General features: G+C 44.1%; 2 protein-coding genes across 6 annotated transcripts in view; one reads left to right on the forward strand and one right to left on the reverse strand.

Moving 5' to 3' along the window:
* Nucleotides 1-7,087, reverse strand: part of heatr5a (HEAT repeat containing 5a) — a 29,946-nt gene extending 22,859 nt beyond the window's left edge. For 2 of the 5 annotated variants that reach the window (XM_019263226.2, XM_019263224.2), the window contains exons 1-11: nt 6,933-7,087; nt 3,637-3,847; nt 3,336-3,547; nt 3,085-3,193; nt 2,832-2,981; nt 2,585-2,756; nt 2,320-2,480; nt 1,996-2,245; nt 1,657-1,812; nt 1,048-1,298; nt 542-653 (exon numbers count right to left, since the gene is read on the reverse strand). In XM_019263226.2, the coding sequence (XP_019118771.2) occupies nt 542-653; nt 1,048-1,298; nt 1,657-1,812; nt 1,996-2,245; nt 2,320-2,480; nt 2,585-2,756; nt 2,832-2,981; nt 3,085-3,193; nt 3,336-3,547; nt 3,637-3,762 (1,699 nt within the window). In that variant the 5' untranslated portion in view covers nt 3,763-3,847; nt 6,933-7,087. Of the gene's footprint in view, nt 1-541; nt 654-1,047; nt 1,299-1,656; nt 1,813-1,995; nt 2,246-2,319; nt 2,484-2,584; nt 2,757-2,831; nt 2,982-3,084; nt 3,194-3,335; nt 3,548-3,636; nt 3,848-4,072; nt 4,221-6,932 lie in introns of all 5 variants that reach the window. The other 3 variants (XM_019263225.2, XM_019263222.2, XM_019263223.2) reach the window with 2 other exon arrangements.
* A 3,083-nt stretch (nt 7,088-10,170) lies between these two features.
* Nucleotides 10,171-12,657, forward strand: hikeshi (heat shock protein nuclear import factor hikeshi). The gene is made up of 2 exons (XM_010754865.3): nt 10,171-10,335; nt 11,414-12,657. The coding sequence occupies exon 2, from the start codon at nt 11,692-11,694 to the stop codon at nt 12,289-12,291; it is 600 nt and encodes a 199-aa protein (XP_010753167.1). The 5' UTR covers nt 10,171-10,335; nt 11,414-11,691; the 3' UTR covers nt 12,292-12,657.
* Nucleotides 12,658-12,736: the final 79 nt, after the last annotated feature.

Here is a 12,736-nt window from a genome sequence, read left to right on the forward strand (position 1 = left end):
TGACAGTAACGCTGACAGTAACATTGACAGTAATGTTGACGGTAACGTGGACAATAACACTGACAATAACGCTGACAGTAACGCTGACAGTAACGTTGACAATAACTTTGACAATAACTTTGACAATAACTTTGACAATAACTTTGACAATAACGCTGACAGTAACGCTGACAGTAACGCTGACAGTAACATTGACAGTAACGCTGACAGTAAAATTGACAGTAGCATTGACAGTAACGTAGACAGTAACGCTGACAGTAACGTAGACAGTAACACTGACAGTAACACTGACAGTAACATTGACAGTAACGCTGACAGTAACGTTGTAACGTAGACAGTAACGCTGACAGTAACGTTGACAGTAACGTTGACAGTAACGTTGACAGTAACGTTGACAGTAACACTGACAGCAACGCTGACAGTAACGTTGACAGCAACGCTGACAGTAACATTGACAGTAACGTTGACAGCGACGCTGACAGTAACGTTGACAGTTACGTTGACAGTTACGTTGACAGTTACGTTGACAGTTACGTTGTACCTAATGTGATGAGGGAGGAGACGAGCAGCCAGCCGGCCTGAGTCCTCTGCAGAGAGATCCGACTGTTCTGTGAGGCTGAACGCAGCAGGTCTTCAGCCAGACCCAGCACCACCTACACACACACACACACACACACACACACACACACACACACATAAATACATTAATATATATTGGGTAATACAGTTTCCTTACCTGAAACCTTACCTGTTAGTTATACTGTGTTACATGAGCCCATCATGTTCTATTTTTGAATGTAGAAGAAGTACAAAGCCTCGTTTTGATCTAACTCTTCCTGTTCCATTTCAAATTAAAGGCCCTCTAGCAGTTTGGTGGAGAAAAACCCTTATTCAACAAGGCTTTTATTGTGAAAAATTGCAGGAACGTGTTCCACCCTGGAGTATCGGAGTCATGTGCTACCAAGTAGTAAAATGGTGCTAGAAAATGTTTCCTCATTACCCCAACCCTCGACATGACCATCACGTGTGTCGGTGTATGTTACCCACCATGCCCTTGGTGTGTGGTATTCCAAGACGGCCGTGCTGCACTGCAGCCACCAGGGCGGCGACAGCGGCTCCATACCCGGCCACAGCTTCAGGGGATGACTTCAGCGCCACCAGCCGCTCGGAACAGCGATCCAGCAGCAAGGACCCCTGGGACGGCATTGCCATGGCAACGCAACGCAGGCACCAAGCAGCGGCCAGACAGGCTGAGGCGGTGGGGTGGAGGAGGACGGAGATCACCGTGTCCAGAAGGGCTGCAACAGACGAATGGACATCAGAAGCCAAATGAAACCACGTCAACTTCACATTTTTAAGCAAAGGCAGCAAAAGATAAAAACACAGCCAGAAACATGTGACCAGTTAATCAGCTCGGTCTCAACCTGAGAACATCAGCTATGGACAGAAAGAAGACAAACTGTGATCTCTGATTTCACTGCAGAGGTCAAAAAGAGCAAATCAGAGCTTTAATATCTGCTGAACATTAAGAGTTTATTCTGCTTATTGATCCACAGTCTGTCTGTTTTAGGCATCAGCTCTCCTCCTCTCCTCTATGTAACAGATACAGATCAGTGTGTGTTCGTGTGTGTTCGTGTGTGTGTGTGTGTGTCAAACCTGTGCTGCTGTCAGTAAGAAGGGGGGCAGCCGTGGATCCCAGTCCCTGTATGAGTCCTCCCAGCTCCAGCAGGCAGCAGACCAACACATGCTGACTGGCTGAGACGTCTGCAGACGAAACTCTGGTCTCCACGTTCCCATCAGTCAGAGCTGCATCTAAACACACAGACATATGCAAATGTATGCCACTCACCGATTATAGAAGCACAACGATGGTCTAACGTTGCCTCAATCCACAGCAACTAATGTTAGTTTGGATGCGTACTTCATACAACCACACTTCAAATAACACAAACTATCCCTTTAAGTCTTCAGAGTCTCTCCTCCCTCTCTGCTCACCGATGCCTCGTTTCTGTGCAGCCACAGCGAGGCACAGCTGTTTGGCGGCGTTGGTCTGAGCTTTCTCTCCCAGCAGAGACCCAAGGGTGCTCCTCAGGATGAAGGAGACGCAACGGCGGGTCACCACGGCATCACCCGGTGTCTGCGTGGCCCTGCCATGGGATGCCAACTCCATCAGCAGAGACAGGAAGGCCGGGGAGTTTGCTTCCAACCAGGAGCTGCCGAGGGTGGAGACGAAGACAACGCATGCCTGAGGAGGAGAAGGAGTCGTTTAAATCTGCTCTTCAAGGTCAATAAATAAATCCAGCGGTCACAGCAACCCACCTGCGTGACTCCGATTCGGACGTCCTTGCTAACAGAGCTGGTCCCCTTCAGCATGTCTCCGCTGGCTCGGAGGAAACCTGCCCCGCCCCGCAGGAACCCCACCGACAACAAATCCATCACCTCCTCCAGGGAAGTTCGACCCCGCCCGCCTTGTTTGGGGGCTGCTGGGAGAAACAAATAAGGAGAGGGAAGAAGACAGGAGCTCAATCGCCGGCTCTGATAACAGGCTCAACATGTTGTCTAACGGTTGTTCATCCATCAGTACCGATGGGCTGTCTGGGCTCCACGGCAGCAGCCAGCAGCGTTCCCAGCAGTTTGGCCACAGACACTCTCACGTTGTAGTTTGATCCTTCAAAGGCTCTGAAGCACAGAGTGGCCACATTCTCCAGCTCGCTGGTCCACAGGAACACGGCCTCCCTCTGCAGCTCCAGCAAACACTGATGGGACAACACAGAAATGTTCAAGACTGCAGCGACGGTCTAAAAGCTGATTATTTAGAGAAAGGTCGTTACTTTGGCAGCGGCACAGCGCACGGCCATTGATCGGTCCGTCAGACAGGTTCTCGCCGCCTTGTAGACGTCACGGTAACACGGCATGGCGCTCACCCCCAAGCCTCGCAGGATCCTCTCCAGACTCAACATGATCTCATACCGACCCTGAGACTGGGAGGGACGTTTCTCTTTTAGCTCTCTAACATGTTTTGTGGAACAATATGTATTTCAATAAATGTGAGGTCTCTGTTGGTGACACAACACGCTGACAAACCTCGGCGCTCTTCATGGCCTTCAGCAGGTTGGCCAGCGTGTCCTTGAAGTAGCCGACGAGCATCCGACCGAGCTGCTCGAACAGAGCGCCTAGACACGCAATGGCTGCCCTGAAACACACAGATGAATTCATTTATTGTTGTAACTTCTTCTTTTAATTGGTTAAAGTTGACATAAATATATCGACCCTGAAACTTTAGTAAGTAATTTTTCCCATCTTTTCCCGTGTGCCGTGTACATAGCCAGACTTACAGCCGGGTTGGGAGGCCTGATGGAGAGTCGTCTTTGCTGCAGATGATGTCGTTGCACCTCTCGACCAATAGGCTGGAAGGAACGGAGTCTCCCAGGCGGTAGAGAAGTGCCAAGCAGTGAGCCAGGAGCCAGCGGGTTGGCGGGCCAGGCGAGCCAATCAGAATGTCCGACATCTGGTCGATCAGCCGCCGCTGGTTGTGTTTGATGTCGGCCTGGAGGGATGAAAGAGATTTAAAATAAGGTTTTAAAATTAAACATTCAGGTTTATTTTCTAGAATCACGTGACCGCACTAGCTCTCACCCTGTCGGTGGCGGGGAGCAGCTTCTTCAGGTGGTTCAGCCATTCGAAGATGAACTCGGCCCTCTGATGTTCACCCAGCTGACTGCACGCCTCCTCGTTCAGCAGGAGGCTGTGAGCTTGCTCCATTATGAACCTCCACCAGTTCTCCTCCTCCTGCACCTCCTCTTCTTCTCCTCTCAGTTAAACTGAAATCCGGCCATTCTTTTGGATCCTGTCAGACACGAGGCAGAGGAGAAATAAACAGAAGAAAGTGAATATTTCACTTCCAAAAAATGAAGGCACACACAGCAAAGACAGGCTCCTACATTTCCCATAATGCAACTCAGCAGCATCTTTGAATTAGACTCTGTTAGCCTGTCCAACAGCCACATATTTCAGACTCGTGCTCAGCATCTGTGGGAAAAACCCGACCCCACCGAACAACGAACAAAACAACCTGTCGGAGCTGCTGAAGGAAGTGGGAGCTCAGCTGAGGGACTGTTCAGTCTTTGTCCCCCATTGAGAGCTAACAGAGCGGATCGGACCAGAACAGGACGGGAGAGAAGAGACGCTGGCAGCTCAGCCGCCGGACGCTGGATGAATATCTGAGAGAGAGAGAGCAGCTCATAAATTATTCACCAGCACAACTCTGTCTCCTGCATTAACACACACACTGCTCACAAAGGAAGACTCTAAAAATAACCTCCTGTCCCACAGAAACACCGACACTGTACCGCAGAGGAAACATCCTCACCATCCAGAGTGTGTGTTTAAGCTAAAGATGCGTGATAACACACCTTTCACTGCCAGAGAAATGTCCATCACAGGTTTCCACAAGATCTTCAGATGTCTTGTTTTGTTCGACAACTGAACAAACAACTAAAAAATAGTGTTACTGATTAATCAATGATCAAAACTGTTGCTGATTAATCTCTAATCGACTGGAGATCAACTGATCCACCTACCAGCCAAAATGTGACAAATCCACATTAAAGTCCAGCTGAAATGAGACATCGAAATCTATTAGCTTTACTTTCCTAAAACCAATCGATCAGTTTCAACCAAAAATGTCATGCTATCCACCAATCGATCAATCTTTGACTTGTATTCATGACTCAACTTTAAACTGGATCATATTTTATGAGAAACATCAGTTTTTTCCTGCTGCTGTCGCTGTTGTTAATGCAACAGAAACAAGCTCAGCAGCTTCCCAGTGAAGACGACCCGACCAGGACTGAACCTCACAGACAGACGGGGGCCAGTTTGACAACAGGAGAGGTGGAGTCACTGATAGACGTGTTAAAGTAGCTAACTGTTTCAGCTACAGCGAGCTAATTAGATCTGCAATCCATGCAGCTAAGGCAGCTATGGCAGCTAAGGCAAAGCTTCTGGCCGGATGGTTCTGCATAACTTTAAGCGTATAGTACAGTTGTCATGAATGGGGAAATCAGCTATAGAGACCAGTTTTTTGTGCCAGGCCGTAAACATGTTTACAAGTGGACGTTTGAGGAACTGTTTTTGGCACAGGCACATTGCTACTTGGTTCTGACACATCTGTTGGTGGAGAGGACAAAAAATGATGATAAGTTTTGGTTGTAGAACATGAATGAATGAAAGTTAAAGCTTTTTTTTTTATTAAGGATGAGTATAGGGTTGCAAAATTCTGGGAATTTTTAACATTGAAAACTTTCCATGGAAATGAATGGGAACAAAAGGGAATAAACCGGGAATTTACAAAATTTAAGATTGGCTCTGAACAGGGAACTTAAATATAGTTGATAAAATATATTTTAGCATAATCTGGACTAAAACAGACACATTTCATGCAGGTACACTTGCTATTGCTCAATCACATGCACATAGCACACTGCTTACTGCAGGGCTATTGAGGCCACGCCCCTTACCTGCACAGGTGATTACTGTACCTGGACCACACTTTAGAGCCCAGAGCACACAGAGACTATTGAAGACACAAATTTGAGCTTGTGGTAAATGTATTTAATGTTTAAGCGGCAGCCTTGGGTGCTGGGAAATGAAGCCAAAGTGCTAAAAAGTGTAATTCCTCCACTTGAGGCTGGCTGCAGAAGTAAGTCAACCTCTATAAGTAACTGTACTACAATGTCCAATTTCACATTTTTGACAGGTAAGTGCTGTCACAGGTCCACCGCACTTACCCATATTTAGATTAGATAGGAGAAAGAAGCGGCAGTACATCCAACATGAGCTTCAAAGCTCAAAACAGAGCTTCAGAAACCTACGGCTGACGTCTCTCAGGCTCTGTCCATTCTTTATACTGAAATGTGATTAACCTGCAAACAGAACATGAGCTGATAGGTTAGATGCTAAATAAGCAATCTATGAGGATCTTAGCACGACTCTGTTTTACCACCAATTACTAAATTCTCCTAAATTTCCAGTTAATTCCCATAAATTTACGTAAGTTTCTGATTTGGAATATTTCCAAAATTCCACAGCTTAATTTCCCATGGAAAGTTTCTGGAAATTTTACACCCCCTTGCAAACCTACTCATGATCAAAAACTAGCGAGTCGACAACTTTGCTAACAGCAGCAGCTAATATTACTGACTAGTCCAACAGCAGTCAGCCCAGCTCGGTGTCTGTCTTTCAGCCTTTTATTTCACCAAGCTCTCACCAACCACTAAAAATCAGTCCCACATTTACTCTTGTCCGGCGGCTTCTTGCTCGCTCACTTTCTCCTTTTCTCTTCTTAGCTTCCTCCGTCAACGTCCTCTTCAGTCTCTTCTCCTCTGTCATTATGTCCATAGAGGCTGCTGAGCCCTGTTACCTTGCCCGCTTGCCCAGCTCCTGTTCTGGCACGACACCTGCTCCGCTCCCCCTGCCTGTAAACCTCTTCTTCTTCTTCTTCTTCTTCTTCTTCTTCTTCTTCTTCTTCTCAGTGGTCAAACACTCCTGTGGTACAAACACTAACACTCCCCTGGTTCTCTGAGCTCACAGTCCAGACTTCAAGACTTATTTAGTTCTTCGTAAATAAACGCTGAGGTTCAGCTGAGAGTGAGACTGCTTCAGCTCACAGATCGTCTCTGTTACGTTCAGTTTAAATTACCCAGAATAACACAGACCACAGACCTGCTAACGCTTTATTGATCAGTCATTAGCCCTGCAGTGTTTAACGGCTCATATATGATACACAGACCGTTATAAGCCGTTATAAACGAAGCTTCTTCGTTGGTGTTTTAAAAAACAAACAGGCTCCGCTGCTAGCACTGGGTGGCTAACCGGGTTAGCTAAGGAGCAAAAGTTTAGAGACACACCGAGATAAAAGCGGCTCTGTTTACCTGTTGGTGTCGGCTGAAGGTCGTTCATCCATACAGAAAAGTGACGGTCCAGAAACCCCCGAGCAGAAACTTTGACCCCGTTTATGTTGATGCTCTTAATGTCACCGTAAAAACAGCTGAGCTGCGACCGGACCGACCCGCTGACGGAGTCACTGTCAAGTTAGCGGAAGTTAAAAGGCAATACATCCGGTTTATGTTTGTCAAATAAAATAAGACAGGGTCGTTTGTAAAATTTAGAGTTTTCCTGTGTTATATTTGAAATGTTGGTATCATAAGAAGATATATTGTATTTTAAGTACCAAACACCATCACATTATAGCTTTACGGCTTCTCTCTGCTGAATGAGTAATAGTCTCAGTCTCATTTATATAAATTAGTATGTTGGTCAAAAATTCAGTGTCGGTACAGTAAAGACATTTTTAAATTTAATTTACACCTAAAGTATTCAGCCACTCATCATCAAACATATATATTATATATTATATCATATGATAATATAATATAAATAACATAATATTCATAATATATTATAATGTTTCAATGAACATACAGATAAAATTCTGCAGTTGAACAAACATGCACGTTATTGTTCATATAAATATACTTTCAGATTATATGAAATATGTCACAACATTAAAATAATGAAAATGGGTGAACAACTTGCCAGACTCCATGATACAGTGACTATCGTTTCGTTTTTTCGTTTAACTAGAAAATTCACCTTAGACAAAATATTATTATTATTATTATTAACAACAACAACAACAACAACAACAACAATAATAATAATAATAATAATAATAATAATAATAATAATAATAATAATAATAACTGGAAATCAAATGAAGACATGGGGATGATTCATGTACATTTTGTAATAATAAACCAGAGTCAGTTAGTCAGTGCATTTTCTCTAAACGCTCCGATGATTGATAGGAGGATTGAAGTTTAAAACATTACAACATTTTAAATGTAACAATAACTTTTTGTGCTTTTTTTAAATTTACTTTTTATTTGGAAAGGCACATTTCCATGACAAACAATTTACAGCATTTCTTTGTCCATAGTCAGTAGTCGAGTTGTAAAATGAAACCAGGGGGGATGGTGAAATTTTTCATTTATGTGACATATTTTCCAGCAGGGGGGTCTGGGGGTCCTCCCCCAGAAAATTTTGTATTTCTTAGATGTGACATGGCAAATCCTAAATCCCACCTGATTCATAGCTTGCATTCTCAGTTGCATGGCCTGCACAAGACAATACTATTTATCGGAAAGAAACAATAACCACTTAACTATGGACATCATGTCATTCACATCTTTTTTAAACATATTTGTAAAAACATTTTAAATATCTTTATTTGTGAATGCGCTCAAATATTTTTTTAAACACAACTTTGTGTATGTTTTTAACATCTTTGTGTGTTTTTAAACACATTTAAATACATTTAAACACATTTTTGTTAAAAATCTTCACTTAAAAAACACAATTTAAGGAGGAGGAAAGAAGACTTTGAGTTTTAAGACGACGCGATGTTTGAAACAAGCGGTATTAAAGAATATGAAGCAGCAGGTAGCAGCTAGCGGTGCTACTAAGGCTAAAACAACACAGAGTGTGGATGATTGACACCTGTCACCTGTCGACCAATCAGAGTCAGGAGGAGGAGGAGGATCTATTAGTACCGCCCACATTCACCTTTGACCCACCAATGACGATCCAGAATGAAGTAAACCCAAAGGTAGTATATCGCAGCAAGAATCACACTTCACTGTCAAAGCCTGTTTGTCTTTATGTAACAACCAGGAGCTTCATGACTGATTCAAACTAAAGCAGAGACAGAGCAGGAGACATTAGCAGCGTTTCTTCGCTGAAATAGAACTTTTGACACGAAACAGCAAAGATCAGACATACTCTGTCATTTTGTGGATTTTTTTTGCTACTCTTTGTGGGCTAGCTCGCCGAGTTTTCATCGCACAGTGATGAGACACATATCTTTGTAAGATATATTTTTATTTTTTCCCCCGCCGCGCCTCCCCTGAAGTCCTCTGGCGCCCCCCAAGGGAGGCGCGCCTCACACTTTGAAAATCGCTGACATAGGTAATAGACTGATTATCATAAAGCCCCCTAAATGTCGAATGGTAATTCTATTTCCAGTGTTAAATATAAGTAATTTTCACATGCATTGGTAAAATGCCATAAGGGATGGAAGAAGGGATGACCATTTTAGAAGAGGGATGATTTTAACCATTTTTCCCCCAGGGGGGATGGCATCCCCCCCCATCCCCCCTCAACTCGAGTACTGTCCATAGTAGATATATAATGTCCATCCTTCCCTATAATATCCATATATATATATATATATATAATATCCATATTGCCCAAGTACAGTCAAATAAAATCTGATCTGATCGTTTTTGCATAATGAGTCCATTTGGTCCAAATCCTATAGAATTTTTCCCTTTCAACTCTGAGAGAAAATGATATCTTCACCATGAATCTCATATGCGACATCAATAAATTTGTCAGTGGTGGGTGGATCTACTTTTAACCATTTTCTCATGGTTGATTTCTTACTGTCAGCCAACAATATTGCCGGCAGTCTTTTTATCTTTAATGTTCCATGTTTCAGAGAGCAAATCACCCAAATACATAGATTCACATTTGAATGGAATATTTACGCCAAACACATTTTTTATATGTTTGTGGATCTCCTTCCAGAAAGTCCTGATCACCTGGCAGTCCCAAAATATATGAAAGTGGTTGGCCTCCTCAGACCCACTGCCTTGATGTTGTTTCTGAATGGGTGTGACAAAAAATCTCACAGTATTTTTCCAACATGTGGAATATGTTCGACCCTGTTGAAAACCATTGTAGCTCTCCAGCGTGACCAACACCTTTCCTTCCTTTTCCCACTTTATTCTTTATGTATTCACTACTCTCTTGTTTGGATAATTGGATGGCATTAAAGAATTTAGATAGAGATCATTTTGTTGCATGATCTAGGCTTAATTAATGATAAAAACACCTCTGTAAATCCTGATTCACTTTTCCTGGGACCTCTTGTTAAAATAATGTCTCACTTGCAGGTATCTAAAAAGAAAAAAGGTCATCTCTTCCCAAACCATGATCCTCCTGAAGGGCTTCAAAACTCAACTTGTTGTGCTTTATTGTACATTAATACATTTCACATGCACAAAACTAAAGTTTTAAATCCTGTAGATTTAAAATAAAATTTGCTTTTATTTTTTAGTGCGTAGATATTTCACTTCCGGTCTCAGTCGTGTTTTTTCCGCTACCTTTAATCGGCTGCGCTGGGACGTCCGAGTCGATTAACGAATCATCGAACGTCCGCAAAGCAAACACAAATTGTCCCGCGACATGTTAACCCTGGAACTGGACTCCCAGGTAAAACTCCTTTACTATGTGTCATTCCTGTTAACGTGCTGTTGTGATAAATGTTATGAATGGTTGATCACACTGAGGCTCGGTTCTGTCAGCCTTGCTGTGAGATGCTGAAGAGACGCCGCGCAGAGAGTTGTGCCCATAGACATATATACATAGACGCCGCATTGAGCGCTGAATCGTACGTCGACGTCGCCGCCATATTGGAAATGGCAGGTCTGCCCGTAAACTAATACATATCTGGGAAACAAACAGGCACCAAAACTAACGTATGTGTTTTTCTAATGCTGAGTGTTTACAGCTACTAATGTGTGTAACACTGTTACTGTGATGATAAATATTGAAATATTTATTTTTAACATTTAATCTGTGTCTATAATAACCAGATCCTGAAATGTAGATGTGACATGAAGGTTTTCTGAATAAAGAGCACTAACGTGTATATATATGCATATATGCGTGCGTGCGTGCGTGTGTGTGTGTGTGTGCGCGTGTGTGTGTGTGTGTGTGTGTGTGTGTGTGTGTGTATGTATGTATGTATGTATGTATGTATGTATATATGTTCACGTGTAATGCTCTTTATTCAGAAAACCTTCATGTCACATCTACATTTCAGGATCTGGTTATTATAGACACAGATTAAATGTTAAATATAAATATTTCAATATTTATCATCACAGTAACAGTGTTACACACATTAGTAGCTGTAAACACTCAGCATTAGAAAAACACATACGTTGGTTTGGTGCTTACATAAGGAGTAAACATTTATAATCATCACTTTAAAAGTTACATACGTTGTTTTTGGTGCCTGTTTGTTTCCCAGATATATTAGTGTGTGTGTGAATGGGTGTATAAGAGACATTAACTTAAAGCACTTTGTAGAAAGGCGCTTTATGAAGTTCAGTCCATTTCCTTGTATTAGTTTACGCGGCAGATCTGCCACATCTAATATGGCGGACCGTTGACGTATCGCGACCAACGACCAACCCGCTCAATGCGGCGTCTATGTATATATGTCTATGTATATATGTCTATGTATATATGTCTATGTATATATGTCTATGGTTGTGCCTGTCAGACAAAGCAAAGGGACAAAAGTTAACGGGTCCAGGACGTTCGATCGATCGCCGAGCAGCGGATCCAGAGAGACATGACAGACTGTGCTAGAAGTTTCCACCGGTCCGGTGCGGCTGTCTTCATGAACACCAGCGGCTGCAGCGGGTCTCACACCTCCATATTTTACCGGGAAAAGAAGTTCCGCTGAGTTCCTCCGTGCCCGGGGCTGTCGGAGCCTGAACCTAGCTGCGTGCTAAGCTAACACCGAGGCTAGCGGCTGACGGCCGGCTGTCCGCGGGGATGTTCGGCTGTCTGGTCGCCGGCAGGCTGGTGCAGACGGACGCGGTGCAGGTCGCCTCGGATAAGTTCGTGTTCAACCTGCCGGACTACGAGAACGTGAACCACGTGGTGGTGTTCATGCTGGGCACGGTGCCGTTCCCCGCCGGCATGGGCGGCGCCGTGTACTTCTCCTTCCCGGACCCGGCGAGCGGCGCTCCGGTGTGGCAGCTGCTCGGATTCATCACCAACGACAAGCCCAGTGCCATTTTTAAGATCTCCGGCCTGAAGGCCGGGGAGGGCGGGGCGCACCCCTTCGGCATGATGGCCTCGTCCTCCTCGTCGCCCTCCGTGGCTCAGGTCGGGGTGTCGGTGGAGGCCCTGGATCAGCTGGCCCAGCAGATCCCGGTGTCCAGCGCCGTCGTGTCCACCGTGGACTCCTTCCTGCAGTTCACCCAGAAGATGCTGGACAGCTTGTACAACTTCGCCTCGTCCTTCGCCGTGTCCCAGGCGCAGATGACGCCGAACCCCACGGAGACCTTCATCCCGTCCAGCTGCATCCTCAAGTGGTATGAAAACTTCCAGAGGAGGATGGGACAGAACCCGAACTTCTGGAAAAACTGATGAAAGCAGAGACACTGCAGGAGGACTCTGAACTAAAGGCTGATCCAGCAGAGGACAGTTTCCACAGTGCCTGGAGCTTCCAATAAAAGTGTTTCCATCCCTTCACCTCTGAAACTTCTTTACTTCTACGTGTGCTGCTGCTCTTCTGCCATGTTATGATGTTACTGGACAACATTAATGCTGACTCTGCTTGCAGGATGTTATTACAAATCCAAAGACACCAGGCAACTAAAGAAAATCTCTTTATTCCACAGTGTTATGAATCTTCCTCACGTGCTTCTCTCATGAGGAACTTCACCGAAAGCAAAAGCATCATGTGTGATCTGTGGAGACGCTTTGTAACTGAATAAAATACATGCTTCTGTTTTGTTCTTTTCATATTTATGTAATAAAAGCAGCAGACCTGCTCACATTTTAAACTCTGCTCATGAACACCGCTAAATGT

This window comes from Larimichthys crocea, chromosome XVII, assembly GCF_000972845.2.
Source record: "Larimichthys crocea isolate SSNF chromosome XVII, L_crocea_2.0, whole genome shotgun sequence".
Lineage (NCBI taxonomy): Eukaryota > Metazoa > Chordata > Actinopteri > Sciaenidae > Larimichthys > Larimichthys crocea.